General features: G+C 41.8%; 1 protein-coding gene across 2 annotated transcripts in view; it reads right to left on the bottom strand.

Annotated features, from left to right (window-relative positions):
- Window positions 1-3,674: 3,674 nt before the first annotated feature.
- The window catches only part of sorl1 (sortilin-related receptor, L(DLR class) A repeats containing), a 59,644-nt gene continuing 37,948 nt past the window's right edge, over window positions 3,675-25,370 (bottom strand). Inside the window, exons 19-48 of one of the 2 annotated variants that reach the window (XM_086124981.1) lie at window positions 25,129-25,220; window positions 24,714-24,960; window positions 24,497-24,635; window positions 24,097-24,270; window positions 23,845-23,958; window positions 23,194-23,316; window positions 22,646-22,765; window positions 22,324-22,449; window positions 20,895-21,005; window positions 20,638-20,769; window positions 19,981-20,112; window positions 19,329-19,463; window positions 18,259-18,411; window positions 17,747-17,914; window positions 16,106-16,234; window positions 15,581-15,707; window positions 15,061-15,230; window positions 14,634-14,746; window positions 14,175-14,279; window positions 13,432-13,498; window positions 13,225-13,307; window positions 13,059-13,149; window positions 11,801-11,994; window positions 10,375-10,494; window positions 10,020-10,184; window positions 9,496-9,670; window positions 8,537-8,643; window positions 7,783-7,975; window positions 6,346-6,558; window positions 3,675-6,152 (exon numbers count right to left, since the gene is read on the bottom strand). In XM_086124981.1, the coding sequence (XP_085981107.1) occupies window positions 6,085-6,152; window positions 6,346-6,558; window positions 7,783-7,975; window positions 8,537-8,643; window positions 9,496-9,670; window positions 10,020-10,184; window positions 10,375-10,494; window positions 11,801-11,994; window positions 13,059-13,149; window positions 13,225-13,307; window positions 13,432-13,498; window positions 14,175-14,279; window positions 14,634-14,746; window positions 15,061-15,230; window positions 15,581-15,707; window positions 16,106-16,234; window positions 17,747-17,914; window positions 18,259-18,411; window positions 19,329-19,463; window positions 19,981-20,112; window positions 20,638-20,769; window positions 20,895-21,005; window positions 22,324-22,449; window positions 22,646-22,765; window positions 23,194-23,316; window positions 23,845-23,958; window positions 24,097-24,270; window positions 24,497-24,635; window positions 24,714-24,960; window positions 25,129-25,220 (4,086 nt within the window). In that variant the 3' untranslated portion in view covers window positions 3,675-6,084. The remainder of the gene's footprint in view (window positions 6,153-6,345; window positions 6,559-7,782; window positions 7,976-8,536; window positions 8,644-9,495; window positions 9,671-10,019; window positions 10,185-10,374; window positions 10,495-11,800; window positions 11,995-13,058; window positions 13,150-13,224; window positions 13,308-13,431; window positions 13,499-14,174; window positions 14,280-14,633; window positions 14,747-15,060; window positions 15,231-15,580; window positions 15,708-16,105; window positions 16,235-17,746; window positions 17,915-18,258; window positions 18,412-19,328; window positions 19,464-19,980; window positions 20,113-20,637; window positions 20,770-20,894; window positions 21,006-22,323; window positions 22,450-22,645; window positions 22,766-23,193; window positions 23,317-23,844; window positions 23,959-24,096; window positions 24,271-24,496; window positions 24,636-24,713; window positions 24,961-25,128; window positions 25,221-25,370) is intronic. The other variant, XM_086124982.1, reaches the window with a different exon arrangement.

Raw genomic sequence — 25,370 nt, 5'->3', positions numbered from 1 at the left:
CTATCCATCCATTTTCAACACCGCTTATCCTGAACAGGGTCGCAGGGAGTTGTTGAAGCCTATCCCAGCTGAGTCTCGGCGGAAGGCGGACTACACCCTAAACCGGTCGCCAGGCACCTACAGAGACAAATTACCGTTCACGCCCACTCCGTCACTGAGCGGGAACCGAACCCACGCTGCCCGCACACAAATCAGGCGAATGTACCTCTACGCCCCCCCCCCCCCCCAAACCTGTTCTTGCGCCGGAAATGATTGCTCTAATTTGCTTTGAAAAGTCTTAAAGTATTCTGTTTTGTAAACGTCTGCCTTTAGCTTTGTTTTGTATGCGAAGCACACAGAGTTACCTCGTGTCTGAAATGCGTAATTTTAAATGAAGCCGCCTTGCCTTTCCTCAACAGCGGACTTCGTCATTGACTGTCCTTTCCACGTTTTCTGTCCCAACTGTACAACAGCAGTTGACGTATGACGAACGTGAAGTTACACACTGATGATCTCATATCCACATTGGTAGCACACACACTCGCGTAGCAACAAGTTAATGCAACCGTTTCACCATCGATCTGAATTGTTTGGATGTCTATTTGACCAGTTTCCTTAGGCGAGTTTATCTGGCCGGCAAGTCATAAGAAATAATTTTCCCAAAAGGTCCACCAGCTCACACTTAGCCCCTCCAAATCCCTTCATCCACAAATCATTGCATTTCTGCACTCCTTATTTTGTTTGTTTTATCTCATCCTCAACATCCATCCCACACAGCAAAATATCAGAATGATCAATCACCAGGCAAGCTCACACTGCTGCTATTGTCAGCAGCATACCAGAGTCAAGGAACCTCTGTTTGCATCTTTTCTCGGACGGGTCATATAGTCCAGCCTTTGTCAAACCCGCCCATATTGATGGAATCTGAAAGTAAGCAGAATCTCTGTGCATATCAACAGCAGGACTGCAGAACAATGGCACAAGCTTGAGTACAAATGTGCCCTTTATGTCCAGTGGGGGTAAAGGAGGGAAAAGAGGGTTGTCGAACTGGGGTGTGTGTACTGTATTGTTATACTAAAGATGAAAATGAGATTACACGACTTACACTGCAACACGTACAGCCATACACAAATGCTCATATCTGAAAACAAGCACGGCGAGCTTCCACCATCCTTGTCTCCTTGCTGCCACTCTCCCTTGATGGCTCTTCCCTTCCGACCCTTTAACAGCTGCGCGGGGGGGCGCTATTAGTTGAAGCCACAGGGAGTCGCATCCGACGAACAACTCCAGCTATAGGCTGAGGAAATGCAACACCTCTGTGGGGTCAACAAAAAGCCATCCTGATATGTGAGCTTTCTCCTCTGTTCCCGCTTTTAAATAGCAGGAACAGCGCAACACATCATGACTGCTCGGTCAGTGAATGGTGGCCTCACTCATCAAAACCACTTACGCTATTTACATTTACATCCCCCCATTATTAGTTTGAGAGTAACAGCAAAAAAATACGGAGTAGTAAAGCAACACTGCAAAATTACATTGAAACTTAACCCTTTCAGGGACAGCGGTTACCACAGTGGACAGCTGATCATGTTATCAGGTTACATGGTGCATGAAAGGGTTAATATTAATATTAATATTAATGCGCTGTTAGCATCTGCAACTGAGCATAGCATCGACTTGTACACAGTATATAACAGTCAGGGACATGCACTCAGCAAACACTTTTTTTTTCTTAATCAATTATAGATGATCACGGGGCTGGCTGTGAATCGGACATGGCATGCGATATGGGCACATCCGCGATCGCTCTTCTGGTGGGACACAATTGTGCCGGAGTTCACCGCTCAATAGTTTGTGCAAAACTTCTGTGTCTCCAGGAAGTCATTCCTCTACATCTGCGATCGTCATGATAACTCTGCCCCCTGACGCAGTTGGTGCCGGACTCTGGTCCAACAAATGATTGAGGCAAGCTGAAGCACCAGTTTCAAGCACCAGAGCTCGAGCCAATTTCGGCGGTGGAAAAACAAAGAACTGGTGCTAAACTGGGCACTGGCCCGGAACGAGCACGAGCACATGCATGGTGGAAAAGGAACATTAGGGAGAGTGTTTTTCAATTGCTGGCTTTCACCTCAACTACACTCTGTTGACCTTTGACACCAGCAAGTCACAAAAAAACCTTCACCCACATCTTAACCCTTGGAGCCCTGGAGACCACTGGTTTCTTGTTGGAGAATTTTCTTTAACTGGCCAAAAATCTTAACTAGCCCACGGGAATTGTGTGTGTGTGTGTGTGTGTGTGTGTGTGTGTGTGTGTGTGTGTGTGTGTGTGTGTGTGTGTGTGTGTGCGTGTGTATAAAAGTATACTGTCGTATTTTATTTCGGTAATTGCAGCAGAGGAAAAAACTGAAAGTTTCCAGACATAAAAATAATGAAGTGAAGTACAAAAATGTGAAAATAATGTCTGAGGAAAGTAATAAAGTTTTGTACATCACGAAAGTGATTGTTGGCTAGCCTGCTGGCCCTGTGAGGTGAATTTGTTCATACAGTTGAAATTATAGCTGCCAGCACTACTGATTATGAAGGCCGTGAGCAGATTACGGTTCCATGGCAGCACGTACTGGAAGCAGTGCAGTCAAGAGAAACACTCCAAAAGAAATACAACTTCATAGAACACACATTTGTCAATTAATGCTTCTGGGAGTGTTTAGGCCAGCAGAGGCACTGATGCCTAACTGGCGATAAATTAGTATGAATGGTTATTTGTCTTTATATGCCCTACAACTGCCTGGCGACCAGTCCAGGGTGTGCCCCAGCGTCTCACTCAAAGGGAGCTTGGAAGAGGCTCCAGCATGGATGTGACTGGAATAAGGATAAACTGTGAAGAAAATAGACGAATAGACAATGTATCATTGAAATAAAGAAAGCGCTGCTACATGTGTATCAGACCTCTTTGTGGAGCCTACTCCGTAATGTATTGTGATTGGTCAATGTACAGTTTGGGATTTCGAGTCCCACAAAAGGCCAATTTTCAAGTTTAGGCTTGTTAGTAGTTACAGTAGTCGTCACCCAACACATAACGAGTATTTTCGCTAAGATAATACTGTATATTACTGACGTATATCACCTACAACAGAAACAAAGTACTGTAATAGCCTAAAAACGTGATGAAACGCTGAAAGCACCTTGGTTTCAAAGTGCTGCCAAAGTATCTACTGCCCCCTTGTGGATTATATCAGCACAACGCTGGCATGCACCGACCCCGCTCAAACGCCCAAGTTGGAGTACCGACCCTCATCGGCGCCCTAACACGTCAAAAATTACTTGACTATTTTGATACTTTATTGTGAGGACATCAGTATGTTTAATTGTGTCCTTGATCAGAATATACATGTTTCTTTGAGTATATCAAGATTAGAATTTGCCTTCAGATGTTACAACTGGGTAAATCTAAATTTTCATCCATCTATTTACCAGTCTAGTTTTCGTAAAATAAATGGATAACAGCGTTGAATGGTTTAAAGTGTCTACGCTAGATTCATGGAATACCACCCCAGCCACACGCCCCGTTCTTCAGTTTTGTGCTCAACATTTTGCGTCAAGCAAGGTTATCCTATGATGAAGAGGCGCACTTATCAACTGGCTCATCAGATTTGGCAAACTCTAGCCACCAAATATGAGTAAATGTGACAGTAAAATGTAATTGTAATCACCTTTATTTCAGCATAAGTGGTTTTGAAAACATCTCACACTGTTAAACATTTTTTTTCTTGCAACCTCTGAGATAAGCAAACATCAATATCATCAAAGATAGCCAAGGCCAATTATCCATGCCAAACAACATTTTGAAGCAAACGTTTTGACAAGAGTTGAGAAAGACAAGTGGGGTGCAAAATGGCCAAAAACAATAATTACACTTTGTACATGAGTTTAAAAAAACGACTTAAAAGTGTATCTCTCCAAAAGTTGAATTGGAAAGGAGCAGTGATTTGACAAAACTGAACAAATGCCCTTGGGAATAGCATCATCTTTACCTTTGTGACTGTGTGTATGCATACGTGTGACATTTTATTCTACCATATACATTAATATAGACGCCTACTGAGTCTTATAAGGCATTATGTGGTCAATCTAAAACACAAATTACAGTGAAATAAAAAAAAAAGTTTTTCCAAACAGCAAACATGAATTCATTGCCAGAAAAAAAATCTAAGTTAAGGCAAAGACTACATAAAAAAAAAAAAGCTGAGGAAATCAAAGCAAACGCGCCCCCCGCCCTCCTGCTCCCTAAAAAAAAGTGCCAGCAAAGACCCTGATGATGTTGGAAATGTTTTGTTGGCCTGTCTGTTATTATAATTGGGCTCAGTGAGTAGTCAAAGAGGAAGCTGTATGCAGAAGGATTTCCACACCAAGACACACAAACACAAAAGAGCATGTGCAGACCACTGACCACTGTGGAATGGTTGCTTACAGACCCACTGTAATAAGAAAGAAGAATGAAATACAGAGTGTACATAAAAGTCACAGGTATTCATGACAGAATGAGATGAGTATTAAATACATTCATGAAGACTTCTTAACAAACAAAACAATAAAACAGCTCAAAATCAAGTAGATGACTCAAAGGCTCAAGCCCAAAGGCTACATACAACATTTCAGTTAAAAGACTACCATACAGTTGGGGGGGACAGACATGTGGGAGGTAGGTGACATGGGTGATTCGTTTTGCAACATTGAGCTTGTATACACACGGTCCAAGAGTTTAAAAAAAATCTGTTCCAATTTATATTAGTATTAAGCCGCGCAGACTAGTTTTGTTTTGACTAAGAGAGGTGCATTTGGGAATTCTTTTTATTTACACAGTATAAGATGCAGAGTAATAAAAATCACTGACTGAAAAGTCTGCAATAGATTTTAATCTGTTGAGGAATTTTTTTTTTGATCAATGTACGGTTCCGCTTTCCTCTGGTTGATTTCAAATAAATAAAAAAAGGCCTGCATGACTTAATTCCAGTACCGGCTGTTGATTTCGGGGATGGGGTCGGTTGCTCACTAAAACCGTCATTTCAATATTGAACGTGAATCCAAACAGCAGCTACAATCTGCGATATATTGCGCCTGCTGCTCCATTCACACCGAAACAGCGTGCGGGCGTCGCACCCTAAATCCATGAGGGTGATGATGGTGGTGGTGCTTTCGCTGGTACCCAAAAACAATTCCCTGAGAACTCCAAAGACGTCGACTACATTTATGGCAAAAAAGCTGGGGATGTTCATTTCCACTTGTGAATGATTTAAAAATCCAAATATACAGTATATTTTACAAAATAATGCGTTGCAGTATTACAAAGGTAAGATGTATTAAAAGCCAATATTTACAGATGGATCGATGCTGAACAGGGATGATCAACTTCCCAAAGCTTGGAATTATCCAATCGTCTTGGCACGTGTCAACATACAAACGTGGTGCTGGTGGTGGAGGGAAGGGGGGTGGGAAAGAAGTGTATCTTTGTCGCGAAGCAGTCAGGAGTGTTGTTTTTGATGCATGTTGAACATTCATGTTACCGTATTCCCGAACAGTAATCAGAAAGATGGACAATTCAAATTCTACAGATGATTATCCGCTGACTGTGGTCCAACTGGGCATAAAAGCTGGATGTATGCTGTGATATGCTGTGGTAGAAACATACATTTGCCTTTTTTTATATTCATTTTTTTTTAACGCGGACCATTTATTTGTTTGTATGTGCATTTGTATGTTTTTTGTGTGTTTTTTTTATTTTTATTTTTTTTGCATTCCATACTTAAGTCTCTGGATGCTTATTTTGGCTTCAACCAATGGACCACTCCAAAAGGGGTCCATTGTTCCATGTCGTACTCAACAAACGCTAAATTCTTCACAGTATGCCTCAGTATCCAACACGACCTCCATATATTCTTTTTTTTTCCCTTTATAAAAAATAAGTTATTGCGCATCCAAAAAAGTGCATTTGTATCGTTGAAAAATAGCTCTATCTCTCATTTCTTCATGTTTCTAATTAGGTGGCTTCCTGTCAACAGGGTGCGGGTGGAGGGCAGAAGAGAAGTGGGGAAAAGGAGCGAGGTCGCGCTACGCGATGACCATGGGAACATCGTCTGAGAAGCCGCTGATCATGGGTGCGTCTTCGTCATCATCCACTGGGGACAAAAGAGAGCGATAAAGGTCAAACCGGGCGAGAGATATTTGTTGTTCACTAATCCTTTGTGAGATAACATAACTTCTAGGACAATGGCACTGATAACTTCAACACCAAAAACGTCACAAGCGTGTCGTAAAATATGACAGACCTGAGTTACTACCGGTGCGGCAAAAATATGGGAACTTTCTGACCTAGTTCATCTCCAGAGGAGAAGATGGCAGAGCCAAGGCGGGAGTTGTAGTGGGAGTTGGCGAAGGCGGTAAAATTGTTCTGTAGTCGACGGTGTCGGAGGTAGAGCACCACCAAGCCGCCACATACTCCCAGCAGCAGCAGGAAGAGGACTGGAACCACGACTGCCGCCATATCCTCAGAGTGGCCTTCACTTGGTGAGGCCTCACTTGCTCCTTGGAACAGAAAAGACGCCCTTCTTCAGTAGCTTTTCCCAGGTTTGCAAACAACATGTATGGAACTTGCTCTCAACAGTTTGTAACGAGAGGGAGAACCAATATACTGATGGTATCATTTCAAATAAATGGCATAATCAGTATGATTCATTCCAAATACAATTTGCAACCTTTATGACATATGTAACGTTGGAATGTAAAACTAAGTTTGCACCCCCGCCCCCCCCCCTCGTATCCAGAACAAATTCCAGAACTGCAAGAAAATGGTTGTACCTTGTGAAAAAAATATGCTGGTTTCATGTTCAGGCCAATGTCCGAAATTACATCCAGTCAGGTTCATAGATGTTGGAACGTCAAAACACTTTTTGGCCTGAGACACCACCACAATGGATTTAAAAGTGGAGGGTATTTACGGTACATCCCCATCAGATGGACGGTGTAGGAATTTAAATAGGTTATGTGCCTCCCATTTTTGAAAGGACCAAAAGCAATGGGGCAATTGGCTGCTCTGCTCTTCCATGGCCTGGTTGGCATGTACGGATGGCTGTCGGTGTCGGACAAAAGTAGGAAGATGAACTCCGAAGTGGTTGGGGAAATGATATCTGCTCATACTTTGTACTGCAGATGCTGTGACAGCAACCCAAAAGTTTGTTTCAGGCAATTCACCTGACCTGAATCCGATTGAGCATGCATCTCGACAGTTGCAATACAGTCCTGGCAAGGATGAAATCCGGCGTCTGGCCATGTTTATATGCTCTCGATCCAAAGGATTAGCAATCAAGTATTAAAAATAATGTTAATTTGTCCCTTTTGTTCCCTTAAAAAGTGGGAGGCACATAAGCAAACTTTTGTAATTGCTAGAAGGTTGATCTGAGATTGTAAATACATCCCCTAAAATGAAAGCAGAGCCTGCAGATTGCATGTTTCATTTCAAATCCATTGTGTTGGTGTGAAGGGACAAAAAATTGAGAATTATGTCAAAGTTCTCTCCCTCCCTCTCTCTTTCTTCTCTCTCTCGCTCTCCCTACATATATATGTATATGGACCTGACTGTAGGAGTATTCTTTTGACGCATCTTGGTGCCGAGGAGCTATGTTGAAGTGAGTTGAGCAGAAGTGCTTTGCTGCTACTTTGTTGCATTTCTAGACAATTCTAAAAGTTTCTTATCTGTGGAGTTTGACTGGCGCAAAAACAGGAGTTCACGGTTGGTGTGTTCCCCAGTACCTGCTCTAATTTGGTTATACAGGAGCAGTGCGGGCTCGCCACACAGTTGGCCGTTGAGCAAGCAGCGGGCCTGGACGGAGAACGTGTAGTTGTGTCCAATCTGCAGGCCGCTGATGCGGAAGTAGGTCTCTGTTGTGTTTCCTAGAAAGGTTGTCTTGTTGGTCAAGCTGTCGTACACGTGCACTTCATACCCCTGTGAGACAAAGAAGCATTCCTGTTACAATTAGTGAAGAGGAGACAGAGGCTAACACTATAAAATACAGAGAACCCTTGGAAAATGTGATGGTTTGAATTTCAAGGGAAATATGGTCCAAAAATGCCAAAATAAAAGAAGTAATCGTGAGACAAACAGCTTGCCAATTCGTTCTTCTCAATCGCAGTAATTTTACAATTTTTTGGGGGGCCATGCAGTATTAGGAATGTTAAATGAAGAAGGAAAATAGCATGACGGAGGCAAAGAGAGGGAAAAAAAGCTATCACAAATGGAATTTCTTTTCAGTTACATGGATGTAACCTAAGTAGGCAAAATGGTTCCTTAAAATGTAACGTGCACTTGATTTAAAACTCATTAAATGGCAAAATTGTTTCCACTGAATGGGTTGATGAAATAATATATTGGTTTCAAATCAAAACAAAATAAAGGGCTAACAGATAAGATTCAATGAAAAAAATATATAAATATATATATATATATATTTGTACTTTCATAGCAATAATTCACAAAGTCAAATTCGTATCAAAGCTAATTTCTCACTCTGCTCTCATTGAAAGTCTTCTCTTTGACGGCTAGGCTTTTCCAGAACAGGAATATGTGGTCATTCTCAGTCAGTATCTTCAAGGCCTCGGGAGCCGGAAGTGGAACTGCAACAGAAAGAAAGAGAGATTTCTAAGAAATAAAAGAAAAAACAAACACGGCACAAATAAAGATTTGCATTTAAAAAGAACACCTTCGTACAATGATCCTGTTAACTACCCAGTGCTCGAAACTTCACATTGACTGGGGCCACAATCAATTAGTCAAAGCAATGTACAAGTTAGAAAGGAACAATAATAAATAGTTTAAACGTTGCCTCTCTCAATCCATTATATGCTTTAAACTTCATTTCTGGAATTAACTTGAATGAATGGACTCCATTTTCCACAGTGACACAGCTACATTATTTCAAGAATTGACATTATAAGAGACCTTGGTAGTTGGTGCACAGGCATCCATTTCCAAAACACATCACAGCACGTCAAATGATTTGTGAATGCCTCCTGTAGGTATGAGTACGTGGCTCCAGAAAAACGATCTTGTTTGCAACTTCGTGACGAGCGAAAGCTCTCGTAGTAGTTTGATGTATTTCACTATTAACGGTGACTTGCTCAAAAGCTCTTTTCTTCACTGACCACAAAGATAAGCGGAAGAGGGGGGAGTGTGACAAAGTGTCTCATCACGGGATGCGCCCAATCAGAACTGAGGACACCCCAAACTCAGCAGCTAGGCAGCAATGACCAAATCACCACAGCCGTGCACACATTGTGCTGCAGGGTGGATGACAACCAACCAAAGCATTACTGTTTGCCTCCTCTGAGTGGACACGGCTGAACCACCCATGTTTCTATTTTGTATCTCCTGCTGCTTGTGAATGAATCATTACAAGTGAGACCTGACTCACATGGCGTCCACCGATGCATTGTGTGTTCCAACTTGTCACAAATGAACGGGTGTACCTGTGCTGAGAGAGAAACTGGCTTCCTTGCTCATGTTGCGAAGACGGATGGAGATGCTGTAGCGTCCTCCGGGCTCCAGGCCTTTCAGCTGGTACTCCACCGTGTTGTTCCGGGTAGCTACTTTGTAGTCTCGCTCCACCTTGCGAACTGCATCCCACACATGGACTGCATATGTCTGAACAGAAAGACCGGAAACACGCGATGACACAATGTTTCTCTTCATCTGTAATGTCAGTGAAATGCATGGCATGCTATACTTACCAGGAGTATTAGTAAATCACTGTAATCATGAGAACTTGACACCGGTTCATAAATCCAACATCTCAACCCCAAGCAATGACATTCAAAAGCATTACTCTGTACATTTGCCAAAAAGGTTGCCTTCACAATAGCTAATTGCTAAGCAAATCACCAACAGTAATGCATTAGTAAAATCATAATTACATTAAATATGTCCATGGCATAAATGTAATGAAGAAAACATCGATAATTACATAATCATAAGAAAGAGCCGAGAGCTGTACCAGAGATGTGTTTGGTGTATCATATGGCGGCTGCCATTTAAGTGTGGCCTCTGTCTTGTCTACTTTCACACGGTGGAGATTCCTGGGTGGTAGCCGTTCATTGGGAATCATTTTCACCACAACATGCTCAGATGGAGGACCCAAGAAGGGGGAAACAGCCCGAACCTAGTTGTGGAAAATAAACCAAAATGCAAAGATTAGATGACGCAACATTTCACAGCCTACACTCACGGGGAACAAACACTATCTGGGTTAGAGAAAAAAAAAAGCAGGAAATTTATAACTTTCATCAAGAATTTAACTGGCACGAAATAATCTGAGCAGCAAACGGAGCGTTTGCTTATGGAAGACTCACCAGGAAAAGGTACTGCTCGCTACTGTCCACAATGACAGTCAGATTGGTCAGAGTGGTGGAGACCTGACGAGGACGATGGTACAAATCCAGGAATGATGTAGCATAAAACACCCCATACACCTACATATGAACATACCCATCAGCGCCGTCATTAAATCTTGAATTGAAAAGTTGAAAAGAGCATTTTTAATATGATCATGATAAAATATAATGGACACTCAACGGTGAAAACCAGGTCTCTCTTGTTGACCCAAAGCAAGACCTGTGTCAAAGCACTCACATTCTCAGTTTTCATCCACATGTCTTAATTACTTTATTCTGTAATTCACAGATAATAGGGATGTTCGATACCACTTTTAGGTCAGACTACCATATTGCCCCGAATATAAGACGGTGTTTTTTGCAATGAAATAAGACTGAAAAAGTGGGGTTCGTCTTATAGTCGGGGTCTAGACATTATACCCATTTACGACGCTAGATGGCGCCAAATATCATTGAAACGAATGCTGAACTTGACTCCCCAGGCCAAAGTGAACCCCTGTCACGAAGAATAAAAATAAAAAATAGCGATAAGAAAGAAAAGAGAAGAAAATAATAGAAGAGATAACAGAAAATGGAGAAACGTAGCGACAATCTGGAGAAAAGTGGGTCGAAGATCAGCCAGGTTAACCGGCAGCTGAGGAGAAGTTATGATGTAATTTACACTTCAAAAACCAGAAGCCATTTATTTACAAATGTGATTGCACCTTAGTTTACATATTTAAATGTTCAGATATTAAGATTTGAATGAGGCAAAATAACATGTTTTTCTCTCAAATATATTGTTATAATCATTTGTTTCAGATGTACTGTAATTACTTTCTGTATAAAAATTAATTTGGTGTTCAAAAAGTCTTTTTTCAAACTTGAGTCTTGAAAAAGAGGGGATCGTCTTATAATCAGGGCCGTCTTATATTCGGGCCAATACGGTAATACCAGTATACATCCACTCCAAGAGTAAACCGATACCGAGTTTCGATACTCAAAAAACTGATTTTTTTTTTAACCCCGTTCCATTACACACACACACATCCTCGCTTGCACGGCACAATGCGCATATAATAATAATAATAATAATACATTTTATTTATAAGCGCCTTTCAAGACACCCAAGGGCACTTTACAATAACAAAAAACACAAAACAATACGGGTTGAGCAGCGGCAGCCAGAACGCGCTATGTGAAACTTTTAACGAGAGCCAATCGTCATCGGCGCCCAAACCGGAAGATACATCATCGTTTGAGATGTCAGAGATAAACGAATCCATTTTACTCCTTGTATCCTATTTATCCTGCCCATCAAAAAACAGATACAGTATGCATAGATTTTACAGTATTCTTATGGTACCATTTCATTTACATTTTTAGTCCCTTTCATGAAATGTACCTTTGCAGATAGCCCATTGGTGATGGTCCAGCTGCAGTCCACAGCAGTTTGGTTGAGGGCTCGGGCTTTGAGGAGGGGCTGGTCTGGCTGGATGCCAGTAGTCTGATAATGAGACAAGGCTGTGGCACTGTCACCTATACTGGTGTGAGCCCATACAGCCACCTCATACACTGTCCCTGCTGTCAGGTTCATTGCTAGAAATTTGAGGAAGAAAACATTTTACATGACGATCATATCAGGTGAGTTGTATTGTATCTTACATTATAACAATAAAACAATCCTATAGAGTAATGATTCTCAAAAACTGCTGTTTTTTACTGGTCTGTAAATTATTTAAGATGTCCATGTCTTTCTTCAATTCCTTCAAGTACTCTACATGAACTTTGTATTTAACTAAATGAGCTCAAATTTCACAGTCAGTAAATTTGTTAGGGAATTGAAATGAGATTATCATTTCATTTCATGTACTGTATATCATGGATTTTTGGGACTATGAGTCACACTTTTTTTTCATAGCTGGTCCTGCAACTTTTACTCAGGTGTGACTTGCAGAGTTCCGGTTGGATTCGAAACTCCCATTTCTAACTGTGAAAAAGTTTGTCTTTCTAGTTTAAAATGGCTTACCCTAACTAGAATCTTGCATTGCACTGTTGCCAAAGGTAGAATCCTGGCCGTTTGTTGCGGATTTTGGTGCTGTAAATACTAAGTACGTCCTTGTAGTGATGGATGCCACATGCTAAACGAGCTAGCTCGGGAGACGTTCCCTTCGTTTGTTGCCACGAGAGAGGAAGGGAAGGAATCGAGAACAGGGATTACGGGTGTGAGACTGAGCTCTACTATTCTTGGTCTCGGTTATTGTAAAACTAATTGCCCTGCCAAAAATGCAACTTTTTTTTTCTTCTTCATGATACATTATTTCATAGTTGTCAAACTCAGGTCCTGGAGGGCCACTGCCCTGCATGTTTTCCAAGTCTCCCTGTTGTAACACACCTGATTCAAATGAACAGGTTCAATGTCAAGCTTGCGCAGAGCTTGCTGATGATCTGATTATTTGAAGCAGGTGTGTTGCAACAGGGAGACTTGGAAAACATGCAGGGCAGCGGCCCTCCAGGACCTGAGTTTGACACCTATGCATTATTTGATTGGTATAACTCGTCCGGAAAAAAGCAGGACTTTGTGTTATATGGAAATTTCTATTGTAAAATATGTGCTGCGTGAATTGGCTCAATAAAGGTTTGGAAACATTGCCAAAGAGCACCTCTGAGGATCTTCTGCTTGACTGTGTAGTTTTTGCTCTCCTTCATGTGCGAGTCAAACTGCCAGGACAGAATCACGATGTATTGTTTCACCTTTAACACACGTACACACGCATTAGTTATTGTGGAGATAAAAGTTATCTTTTTACTACTTTTTGCTACACCTACTTCATACTGGGAATTGAGGCTGAACGATAGGCTCATGGACTCTGCAGTGATGCTGTCGACGATCACAGAAGGAGGAGGCAGAGCTGCACCAGAGCAAACGTCAATGCAAATCTGAGCATTACAGCCAACCGTCAATATTTCAAACATCAGCAGGAGGTGGGAATATGGAGCAACATTTTTAAATGGAGTGTATGCGAACAATCTCACCTTTCAAGGGAGTGATGGATTTAACTTCGGTCCAGTTTCCTAAACCTCGACTGGTCACTGCTGCTACCTGAAAAAAAACAATGTCACAACATTGTATCCAGTCTAATGCAGGGGTGCCTAAACTTTCTGGACCGAAGATCGACTTTTCGATCTACCAACCTCCCGCGATCGACCCGTTACCGCGCACACGCAAGCACATACTCACGCATGCCATGATGAGCAACAGCCTTACACGGAGGCATGCGATGCACTTTTGCAGCCTGTTAACTATTGTACCTCACACGTACCATTTTAAAGTGCTTCCCTCTAGATTCCGATTCTTTGCCCGTGCCCTCGGTGAATTGTACACGAAACAAACTCTGAATGAGAATAATGATAATGATAAAAGATATATCGCAACAGCTCTGATCACAAGCTGCAATTGCAGACTGCTGAGCGGTAACAATTTCCGGTGACGCAGGTAGGTTAAAGATTTACCTGCTTTATTTTGGGGTTTTTTGGTAATACTTTTTGTGTAAATGACACTGATAGGATGATTAGGGTGCAGTGTACATTAACACAAAAATATATATATCGACCATGCACAAAGAAACACAAATGGTTGTTTGTTTGTTTTATCTCCTTTACACCCCCCGCGATCTATCGGTCGATCGCGATTGACGTAATGGGCACCCCTGGTCTAATGTAACTGGATTTTAGAATAATTTTTCAGATATGCGAAGATAAGTGAGTGTCTGTCTTACCCTAAACTGGTACTGCATGTCTGGTTGTAGCTCCTTCACCTCTGTACTCGTGGTGGTAGTTCTCTGTGATGTCCACTCAATGGCTGTTTGTTCACTGTACTCAACCTGAGAAGCAGCACACACAGACAGACATACATTTTTAAATCCTGTGTTAATTTTTTTTCCCTAATTGAACTCACGCAGGACATAGATTTTTTTCTCTCACGGACATTACCAAAATTTAGATCGTTACCAACATTTATTGGAAGATCCTTGGAAAAACACCTATGCCATAGAGGTAGAAATATGTATGGTAGTTTAAAAACAAACAAACAAACAAACAGTACGATGGGTGAGCGCAACCTATCCCAAAGTGATGAAAACAACTTTATCTTATCTGTTTTTACTTTGGATGATTTAATAAATTCCATTATTAATTTTGCTTTTCATAACCTTTTAGAACAGGAAAAACAAACTTACAATATACTCTCGAATGAGGCCATTTCCTTTGTCAGGGGGACTCCAGGAAACATCAACTGTCCCATCCTTACTATTATCACAAGACAGCTCCAGGTTCCTGGGAGACTCTGGCACTGCAGAGAACACATTATTTGGGATATAGTTGGCATCTTCATCTTGATTCAGATTTCAATGAACCAAAATAGGAAATTTCAACAGTTTAACTGGGGGAGGGGGGCAGTTTGAAATTTTTATTTTACTTTCCTGTGTTTTTTTTTGTATTTATTTCAAATTACCCAATAATAGAAGCAGGTGGTTCGGAAAAAAAATCTGGAAGCAACAGTGAAACACTACACATTCTACTTTCCTCAATACCTTGAGTCTGAGCACGAGATAGGTCATTTGTAAAGCACCATCAGATCGTTTAAAAAAAGAAATTACGACTCACATCCTTCTGGCGTTCTAACTGTAATCATCTCATTGGTCTTGTGCAACTTGGCGAGACACTGCGTGAGCACCTTGACTTCGTAGGTGGTGTCTGGTCTCAGGACTGTAAGCTTATAGCTGGTTTTGTTACTGTGAGTGTCCATGATGATCCACTGTGAGGTGCCTACAAGCCTAACACACATATAAACAAACGATCATGACTTCCTAGTAATGCTATTCATGCTGCTATAAAAGCAAACTAAAATACCACTGGGATTTATCTCATCTGTCGGTCACGGAGGATGTTTATCAATGTAATCATATCGAGTCAATCATTACATCATCATCATCATCATTGTAATGATGATGATGATGATGATTATTATTATTATAATTATTGTGAGGTTTTATTACTATTATCGTGAGAAAACACATTACATATTTTAACATATTCAACACAATATAATACAACACACTTCCATTAAAATAAAAAAACAAAAAATAACAAATGGCTGTCAAATGCCAAATGCAGGTGTTCTCACCTGTAGTAGATCAGGTAGTCGCATGAGTCCAGGGGAAGATTTTTAGGACGAGACCATGTTAGAGTGATGGCACCCAAGAAGTCTGGATTCCATTGAAGGTTCTGGACTTTATATGCCAGGGTATCCGCTTAAAGGGAAGAGAGTCATCCTCAATGCACAAATTGAAATCCAACTTGTAACTGTGTTCAGCTGTAAATGTGCTGCATGCTAACATATTGCACTTTGCTCCACACCGACTAATTAAGCCACAGAATACCAGCGGTGAAATTTTGTTTTGGGGCTAAAATTACAGACAGACAGACAGACTGACAGATAGATAGATAGAGCTATCGTAAATAGAAAACACAATTTGATTTACCGGTAATTATTTATGATTGTATTATTGCCCCAAGTCTGCTGGGATGTGGGATGCACTCGAGTACACCTGCGACCCTCGTGAGGATAAGCGGTACAGTAACAGATGGATGCATGGATGTTTTCCACTTTTTTTAACAATGCGGACTGAAGGCTTCAACATGAACTTACAGGTGCAATTGTCCTCATCGCTGTGGTCAGAACAATCTAAAAAGCCGTCACACCGCTCTTCGTCCAGAACACATGCTTCACCATCAGCACAGCGGCTTCCGTTCACACAGGACAATGGCCCACGGGTGGCTGTGAAAAAAGTGAATGTTGAATGTTATTCACAATAAATAGTAGGAGATCTTAATGCGCTGGTGAGTCATGACAAGTACAGTGGTTACGTGGACGAGCCCCAAGGAGAAAATAGTGAGCTGTCTGTCCGAATCGCCAAACAGAATGAGGGAACCACTGTATAGTGATACATAATGTGATAGTATGGGGCTATATAGTGAATGAGGGCTTCAAGAAGCGTGGACATTCGGACACAGAAATTGTGTCACCCTGGTTAGTGCTCGCCCGACCGAAAAAGTTCTGGCTCCGCTCCTGGTGACTTTCCAGGCCTTATTGTGAGATTTTGAAACCAAGATACAGAGATGCTGTGTTTACGATATCAATACGTCCCTTATACCAGCATATTAGTTGTCATTGTGCATGTGCATTCATTCTTTTTAGGCGATAAGTCGCACTTGTTTGGCTGGTCCTGCGACTTTAACTCACGTGTGACTGGAATTAATAAAATTAGAGCTTGAACTAAGCACCTAAAAATCACTGTCCTGAACGAGTTTCAGTCAGATTATAAAATTTTTCTTTTTAGTTTCAAATTATCCACCCAAAGGTAGGATCATGGTTGGTTATTGCGACTTCTGGTGTTATAAATAGCAAATCCTTGTTGTGGCAGATGCCGCAAGCTAAACTAGTGAGCTAGCTGAGGAGACGGTCCCATTGCTTGTTGCCGAGAGAGGTGGCAGCAAACTAATGACACACATCACACATTAATTGGCATGACTCCTCCTTTAATTTCTTTTTCCTCTTCTTTTTCATTTTAGATTTCCTCTATTTTCTACCTGCGGTTGCCAAATTGTTTGGTGCAATACGGCCACATTCTGAAACGGTGTCCGTGCGACAATATTGAGTGATTTGCTAGCATTATGAAAAGGATGAAAGGAGCGTATATTATAATATTCATTTCATTCATTCATTTTCCGAACAGCTTTATCCTCACGAGGGTCATGGGGGGTGCTGGAGCCTATCCCAGCTTTCTTCGGGCAGGAGGCGGGGGACACCCTGAACCGTTTACCAGCCAATCGCCGGGCACACAGAAACGAACAACCATTCGCGCTCACACTCACACCTAGGGACAATTTGGTGTGTTTAATCAGCCTGTCATATATGTTTTTGGAATATGGGAGGAAACCGGAGGACCCGGAGAAAACCCACGTGAGCACGGGGAGAACATGCAAACTCCACACAGGAAGGCCGGAATTCTGGAATTGAACCCCGGTACCTCTGCACCGTAAGGTCGACGCGCTAACCACTCGACTACCAGGCCGCCATATTATAATATGATTATATAATATTGATATTGATATCTATTGAACTTACCATTCCTTTTTTTTTCAAATACAGTTAGGGCTGGCTCAGGCTTATCTTGAATCATCCCTAAGTTATGCTGCACACGGGCTTGTCTGTCAAGAATTTATCCTCCCCTTTCGTTTACTGCGTGTGTGATGGTAGCATCGCTTTCAGCAGTACAAAGAGACTCACGACAATGGGCCTCGTCAGATGCATCCTGACAGTGGATCCTGCCATCACAACGCTGCCAGTCGGGGATGCAGTGATGGAGATGGCGACACCGAAACTGACCCTGACTGCAGCGACCATGGGAGGAGGGAGCCTGGGTGGAAACTGGGATCTGTGTCACGGAGGCATTAACTGCACATCCAAAAAAAAAAGGAAGGAAAAAACATTTACAGACATCGAATACATGTAAGATGCAGACACAAACACATCATGGAACGACAGTTACGTATGTTGCTACGGTTTTATAAATCTCAAATTCCCACCAGAGGTGGTGCTTATTAGCACGGAATGTCCCTTTGCGCATGCGAAGTTCGAGTAAGCAGGGGTCACTAATGGTGCTGTTGGTATGCATACTCAAACTACGCCTGTATGAAGGGACAAGCCATGCAGTTAGGCACCATCTCTGGTGGTCAGCAGGAATGATATAGACCAGCAATTGCCTTTGAAAAGAGGCTTCGCAGGTCAACAAGTTGTACCTGTGGGACATCCCAGCTCATCACTGCCATCACGACAGTCAGCATAACCATCGCAAACCCATGTGTTGATGATACAAGCTCCAGTGCCACAGTGGAAGCGGTTGGGGGCGCAGGTCGATGGCCCAGGAGCCACAGTGTGAGGAACTGCTCCACCTGGAGGATGGTTTACTTTGTTTAACTCATGCTGACTAAATGCTCATGTTGGATAAATTCATTCATTGCTGTTAAACTACACAAGATAAATCATCAATGCTAACAGTATAGAGCTGTTAATTGTGTGAATTTTAAGCATGTAAGCACCAAAATGAGTTGATGACAAGTTTTAGAATTGATCGTTTTTCGTTTAAATGTAATATTGAAACAAATTTTGAGAAAAAGAGTCATCCTCGTGGGCAGACATCAACTAATTTGCTCCAGTTGTTGATTGAAAAGCAAAATTCACAATGATCATTTTGTTAAACAGCATTTAAAGATTCACTGTCAATGGCTTTATAAACACACAAAGGAGAAAAAACGGTGCAGAGACGACAATCGGGTCAGAGCTGAAATTTGAATTGAAATGAATTCCCATGGCATTTGTCTAAGGTAGGCGACAAGGTGCACGAGCATTTAGTACGTCTGCCTCACAGTTGGTTTGGCATTCGAATCTTGGCTTCGGCCTTCCTGTGTAGTGCTTGTTTGGGATTTCTCCAGGAATGTCGACTTTTCCCATGGCACAAAAAACATGCATGCTCATCAGAATTGTTGTCAGGCTTTTGAAAAGCTTTCTGATGAGATGATCATTTGAATCGGGTGTGTTGGAGGAGACATACTAGACAGGCTGGAGAGGTGCCCTTGAGGACCAAACTTGGGCACCCCTGCTGCGATGGGGAAGCGATATAATGGAGATATTACTTAACTCCAGTTCTGAACATGGCTGGGCAATTCATCACTCTAATTGATTAAAGTTTCTGGGTCAGGAAATTTTTCTTTCCCAAAAATAAAATAAAATCTAGCCAGTTGGATGGTTCGATGAGACTGTTTGTCATAATGGCCCTCTGAAGGAAGACGTAATTTCGTGGCGCGTCTACCTGTGCACTCAGATTCGTCAGACCAGTCTCCGCAGTCGTTCTCATCATCACACTTCCACCATGTTGGGATGCAGCGTCCACTTTTACACTGAAACTGGAAATACCTCGAGCAGCCAGGAACATCAGTGGGAGCAGCTGAAAAACACGAGGGAACAGAGAAAGTGAGCTTTTTGCAAAGCACTAAACAGAACCACATTTAGGACTGGCATCTGTTCATGAGGCGAGGCATTGGGCGAATGGTTAGCACGTGCGCCTCACAGTGCTGAGGTGCAGGGTTCAATTTCGGCTCTGGCCTTCCTGGGCAGAGTTTGCAAGTTCTCCCAGTACCTGCATGGGTTTTCTCCAGGTACTCCGGTTTCCTCCCACATTCCAAAAACGTGCATGGCAGGTTAATGCAACACTCTAAATTGTCCCAAGGTGTGATTATGAGTGCGAATGGTTGTTCATCTAAATGCGCCCTGCGATTGGTTGGCAAACAGCTCAGGGTGTCCCCCGCCTATTGCTGAAAGACAGCTGGGATGGGCTCCAGCACGCCCGCGCAAGTGGATCAGAAAATGGATAGCTGGATGGATCTGTCCATGAATCACAATTGTCTTTGTGTACTGTGTTCCATATTATTATCTGAGGAGTACACCAGAAAAATTCTCCTCACCGCAGTTGGCTTCATCAGAGTAGTCACCACAGTCGTCCATGCCATCACATTTCCACTCCAGGCTCACACACATTCCGTTGGCACACTGAAAGGTGTATGCATCACACACTTTGCTGAACTCTGATGGAGTGGCTAGCAAAACAAGGAAAATGTGTGTCAGTAGGTTTCATAGTTACATACAACATCTGGTATATTTGCGTCACAAACACAGTGGTACTTCTACTCACGAACGTCTCTTCACACGAAATTTTCAAGTTACGAAATTTCTTCCAGAACCAATTAATTTCCGAAGTAGAGGTACCACTGTACTTTAGAAGTGTGTCAATTATTAACCAAGCAAAATAATTGTCTGAACATGCAGATTGGGATTCAGCAACACGGGGAACGTGAATTTAAATGATAATGTAAAACTGTTTAAAAAAAATAAATAAATCAAATTAAAAAAAACATCGTCAGTATGTCAGTATTGGGCATTTGAAGCTACAGTAAACATCCAGTCTTATTTTAAGCGGCAGTCCGCTCGCAGCTTTTCTGGACATTAAGTTGCACTGACCAACTGTATTGCAATGCATATCGAGCCGTCTATTCGTTTTTATACTTCTTTTCAAGGCAACAAGACAAGGAAAACTGGTATCAGGCAGATGTGAGATTCCTTACCACATTTGGCATAATCTGCATCTTCATCAGATCCATCTTCACAGTGTTTGACACCATCACATACCAGGGACTGAAAGAGACACTGGGCCCGATTCTTGCATACAAACTCCATGTAGCGAGTGCACAAAGGGTCTGTGGGTGAAAATTCCTTGTCACTTTAAAAAAAAAAAAAGGTCAGCTACGCTGTGCTTACACATGTATGAGTATCACTGTCACAAGTTGTAACAATTTATGTGAAGCATGGTAACCATGCTCACCACAGTAGTCCTCATCAGCACCATCTTGACACTCCTTAATGCCATTACAGTGGGAAGTGACTGGCAAGCAGGTGTTATTGGAGCAGAGAAAGCCTTTGCATTTGTTTCCTTCTGGAAAATAACACATTAATATACAGTAAATATTGGTGAAAAAGATATAGTCTTCTTCATGAGTGTAGCGATGACGCACAAACATAGGTAAGGAAGCTTCATTATTCTACATGTCAAGAGCGTAATCAGCCTCTTATCCGTACGCACGCAGACAAACATGGAAGCCAATCTATTGAATGGGCGCAACTCGACGCACTAAATTGCCACAGAGTTTATTCTGCACATTGTGGGAGGACAGAGGAGTGTACAATAAGCAAATGTATTATTTTAGCACGTGCAGAGTGATTTATCACACCTGAGATGAACTGTGCTGATGATGTTATGACTTTAAATAGCACGTGTGAAGTACGGGTGTAAACCAGCATGCAAACCATAACCAGGGTAACACAGGCAAAATGAAAGGCGGGAGGGAGAACTTTCCCACAAGTAAACATTTTGTCGATGAAAATTATCACGACGCATCGACAACACATCGTCGATCCAGAAATGAAAATCTTGGGCTTGTGAATGATCGGAGGGCTAACGTGCAAAACCCTCATTCAAAGACCGTGGTCCGGTTTTACGCCTGTTGCCAACAGCGCATGCCATCTGTTCACGCGTCATCTGTTGGATCAGAGAAACCTTTCGATTTCTTTTTTTTTTGGGGGGGGGGGCACTAATTCCGAATCTGTCCTTGTTTTTTTCTCAGTTTTTCATAATAGTAATCGGATTTTGTAATATATTTAGCAAGATTTACGAATTAAGTGTTAGATGCAACACCAGGTGAATTTTTGTTTCTGGAATGCCATAGCTATAATTTACAATGCCTATAAAAATTAAAGTAAGTTTTTAAACAAAACAAAAAAAAAGAATAACTCAAAAACCTAATGTGCTAGAAAAAAGTAAAGATATTGTTTAAATCAGCATCACAAATATATTTAGATTCACACATAGCCATCTCATGTGTGCATTTGCTTGTAATGTATTGTCCAATGTGTGTTGTGTATTGTATGTGTTTCTCCTACGGGAGACCAAATAAAAGTCAAATTCAAATTCAAATTCAATTAAAAGTAGCCGCTGACCAGTGTTATGTCACAATCTTGTCTGCAGGATATATCATCACCAAATTAAACCATAGAAAATGCCCAGTCAAATATATCATCAAGAAAAGCACATGAAGTTGTGTGGAGCACGCGGATTACTGGATATAAACCATGAAGCTGATGATAGTAGACGTAGACGTAGAAATAGAGGTCAAGTGTGGCCTTGCTTAACTGATGCAACTGATATTGGGCAACATGAAGACCGGAGGTGCAACGTGCGCAGTTGTGTGACATACCACAATAATGAGGGTCTTCATCTGAGCTGTCCTGGCAGTCATTGTCACCATCGCACGTCCAGCGCTGTGGTATGCAGTGGCCCGTGTGACATTGGAAACTACTGGATTCACATGTATGTTGGGCAGCTAGAAGAAATAAACAATAGTTGGAAATCATGACAGCAGTGAGGAAAGCTTTGAGCATATAAGCATAATCATTTGATTTTAACCAGTATCACAAACGGGTAAGAATTTTGTGTAAGCCAGTATTAAGTATTGAAAATGTACACAGGTCAGGCGTTTTTCAGTGGGATTTTATCATTGAACTCTTTAAAAACATTACCTGTGCAGTTAGCCTCATCTGACCAATCTCTGCAGTCATTGTCTCCATCACAACGCCAGGCATCACGGATGCAAACACCTCGTGCACATGTAAACTCCTCAGCGCCACACACGTGAGAATCTGAGTCATATAACGACAAACAAACTAAAAATCAACCTTTAACTTAATCTTGAGGATTGATAGGTCTCATGAAAACGCTACACTCTTGCTGCGTCTTAAAACCAGTATGGAATTTACCATACACGACCAGTATGGTAGCAGAATTTTGCATAATGGGCTATATATGGATGGATAGGAAAGTTAGGCAGAATTCATTGAAAGAGTTCAAGAAATTGCTGATTAGATTAAAAACCACCTTCTCGTCAATGTAGATATGAATGCAAGCGTAAATGATTGTATAAGCCCTGTGATTAGATGGCAACCAGTCCAGTGTGTGTCCTGACTCTCACCCAAAGTCAACTGGGAAAGGCATATCTATCCAACCACTGGCTGGTGTCCTATGAAATATTGAAACCAATGCGGATATCAACATGTGCATGAAGACTTACCACAGTGCTCTTCATCACTGTTGTCTCCACAGTCATCTTCATGGTCACATTGGAAAGCCAAGGGAATGCAAGAACCGGACAAGACGCAGCGGAATTGGTTGGTCGGGTCACAGGTTGTAGTTGCTGAAGACACCAAAGCAAAACAATTGCAGGCATGCTCAGTTTTTATTGGAAGATAGCACTCTCAATGGACATCAGAGAGAGGGATGACAGGGGTCAGAATAACAAGGCACCCAAATCGTGACTGCCGTTATCAAGGAACAATTGATAGATGATTGTTTTCCACAGCAGGACTTGGACATATGACTCTACAATCCAAAAGCTGAAGTCTTTAGTCATGTGTGACCCCCAAGCGCACACACACACACACACACACACACACACACGTGTGTGTGCGTGTGTGTGTGTATATATATATACTGTATATATATATATTTTTTTTTAAATTGTGTAGGCTTTCTTCGAGTACTCCGAGTACTCCCACATTCCAAAAACAAGCATGGCACGTTTTTGGAATGTGCAACTAACAATAACACTACAATAACAATAATAATACAATATTAATATAATATTAATATTAATGATAATAATAACATAACATAGGCAATATTGGTATGCATGTGTGTTTGTTTGTGCCCATTGTGTACTTACGACACTCCTGTTCATCACTCATGTCTCCACAGTCGTTGTCACTGTCACACTTCCAGATATTACTAATACAACGGCCATTTGAGCAGCGGTACTGGTTGGTAGAACAGCTTAGCTCTGACAATGACAGGAACAGCCACACGCAACCAATCATTAGCCAATATAATAATAATAATAATTAGACTAGTCATTTCTATTGAAGACATAACCGGACCAATTGTAGCACAGGGTCGTTCTATTACAACAGAGTCTCACCAGTCTTTACACAGGTGTTGTTTTGGAGCTGGTATCCTGTGGGGCACTGGCATTGCAACTGCCCATCAGGCAGGGTGGTAGTCGGGGTGCCTTCTGGGCAAATGCAGGTGTGTCTTGACCCAGGCTGAGGCAGACACAGTAACCTGCATGGCAGGTCAGCACAGGCGTTGTGACCTGGGAGATAATATTTCAAGACAGAGTGTCCATCGTGAAGAGTGCAGTATTTTAGGAGGTTACTACAATAATTAGATTCTATAGGATACACTACTGTTTGACTTGTTAAGCTTCACTGTCTGATACTCAAGGAATTCAGTTATTTACATGAAAACAAGATGTACACAAAAAACTGCTTAATGTATGATTTCAATTCCTCCACTCATATACTGTATGTGTTTCTCACCTCCGTTCTTGCCTTTATAAAAAATCTTAAGGTCCATGACACCAGTCAGTCTGCCAACTATTAGCTCATTACTCTGAGTACCAGTTTTCGGAGCTTTGAAGATCCCCATTCTGGACCAGTCGTCCCAATACAAGTCATTCTGCAAGCAAGTTTGTGAAAATATTCTCAAACTCATGAACTCATTCAAACTGTTTAAACTAAAAAGATAAATACTCACCTTGAAGACAGCAATGGCATAAGGGTGGGGCAACCCCTCAAAGAGAATGCGTCGTTGAAATCCATTGAAGTCAGCCCTCTCAATGCGGTCGCTGTAGGCCTCAGTCCAGTACAACCAGTGGTCATCCGCTGTAATTCCATTGGGCCAACGGACACCCTCTGATGCGATTGAGGACATGTTGGTTCCATCCATGGAGCTTCGGTAAATACCTGCTGCTCTGTCTCCCCAGTCAGTCCAGAACATCAGACTGTGGGACGAGACATTACAACACACACTCAGCATACATAACAAACCTACGGTGCAAAATTAAATCTCAGAGTCAATGAAAATGAATGACTAACGAGGTGGCCGAATGCAAATTGCATGTGCGTGTGTGTGATTGTGTGTGCGTGCGTGGATAATGTTAGGAGTTTACCCCTTTTTAGGCAGGAGAACAAGAGCTCGCGGATGTTCCAGGATAGAGGAGTTCAGGAGGGTGTGACGCAAATCCCCATCAGGATTGGAAACCTTAAACATGCACATACCAGCAGTTACATTTTTTATGTCACAAGTGAATGAACAAAAATGGAAAATGATCTTTTAGTTCCCAAGATATGTAAAGGGAACACTGGACATGTGTATATTATAACTCGTATTCACAAGATACATTAATGTTGC

The sequence above is a fragment of the Hippocampus guttulatus genome, chromosome 12 (genome assembly GCF_054856545.1).
Source record: "Hippocampus guttulatus isolate MCC_2025c chromosome 12, RoL_Hgut_1.0, whole genome shotgun sequence".
In the NCBI taxonomy this organism is placed as follows: Eukaryota; Metazoa; Chordata; class Actinopteri; order Syngnathiformes; family Syngnathidae; genus Hippocampus; species Hippocampus guttulatus.
This window is presented reverse-complemented; position numbering and strand designations above follow the sequence as displayed.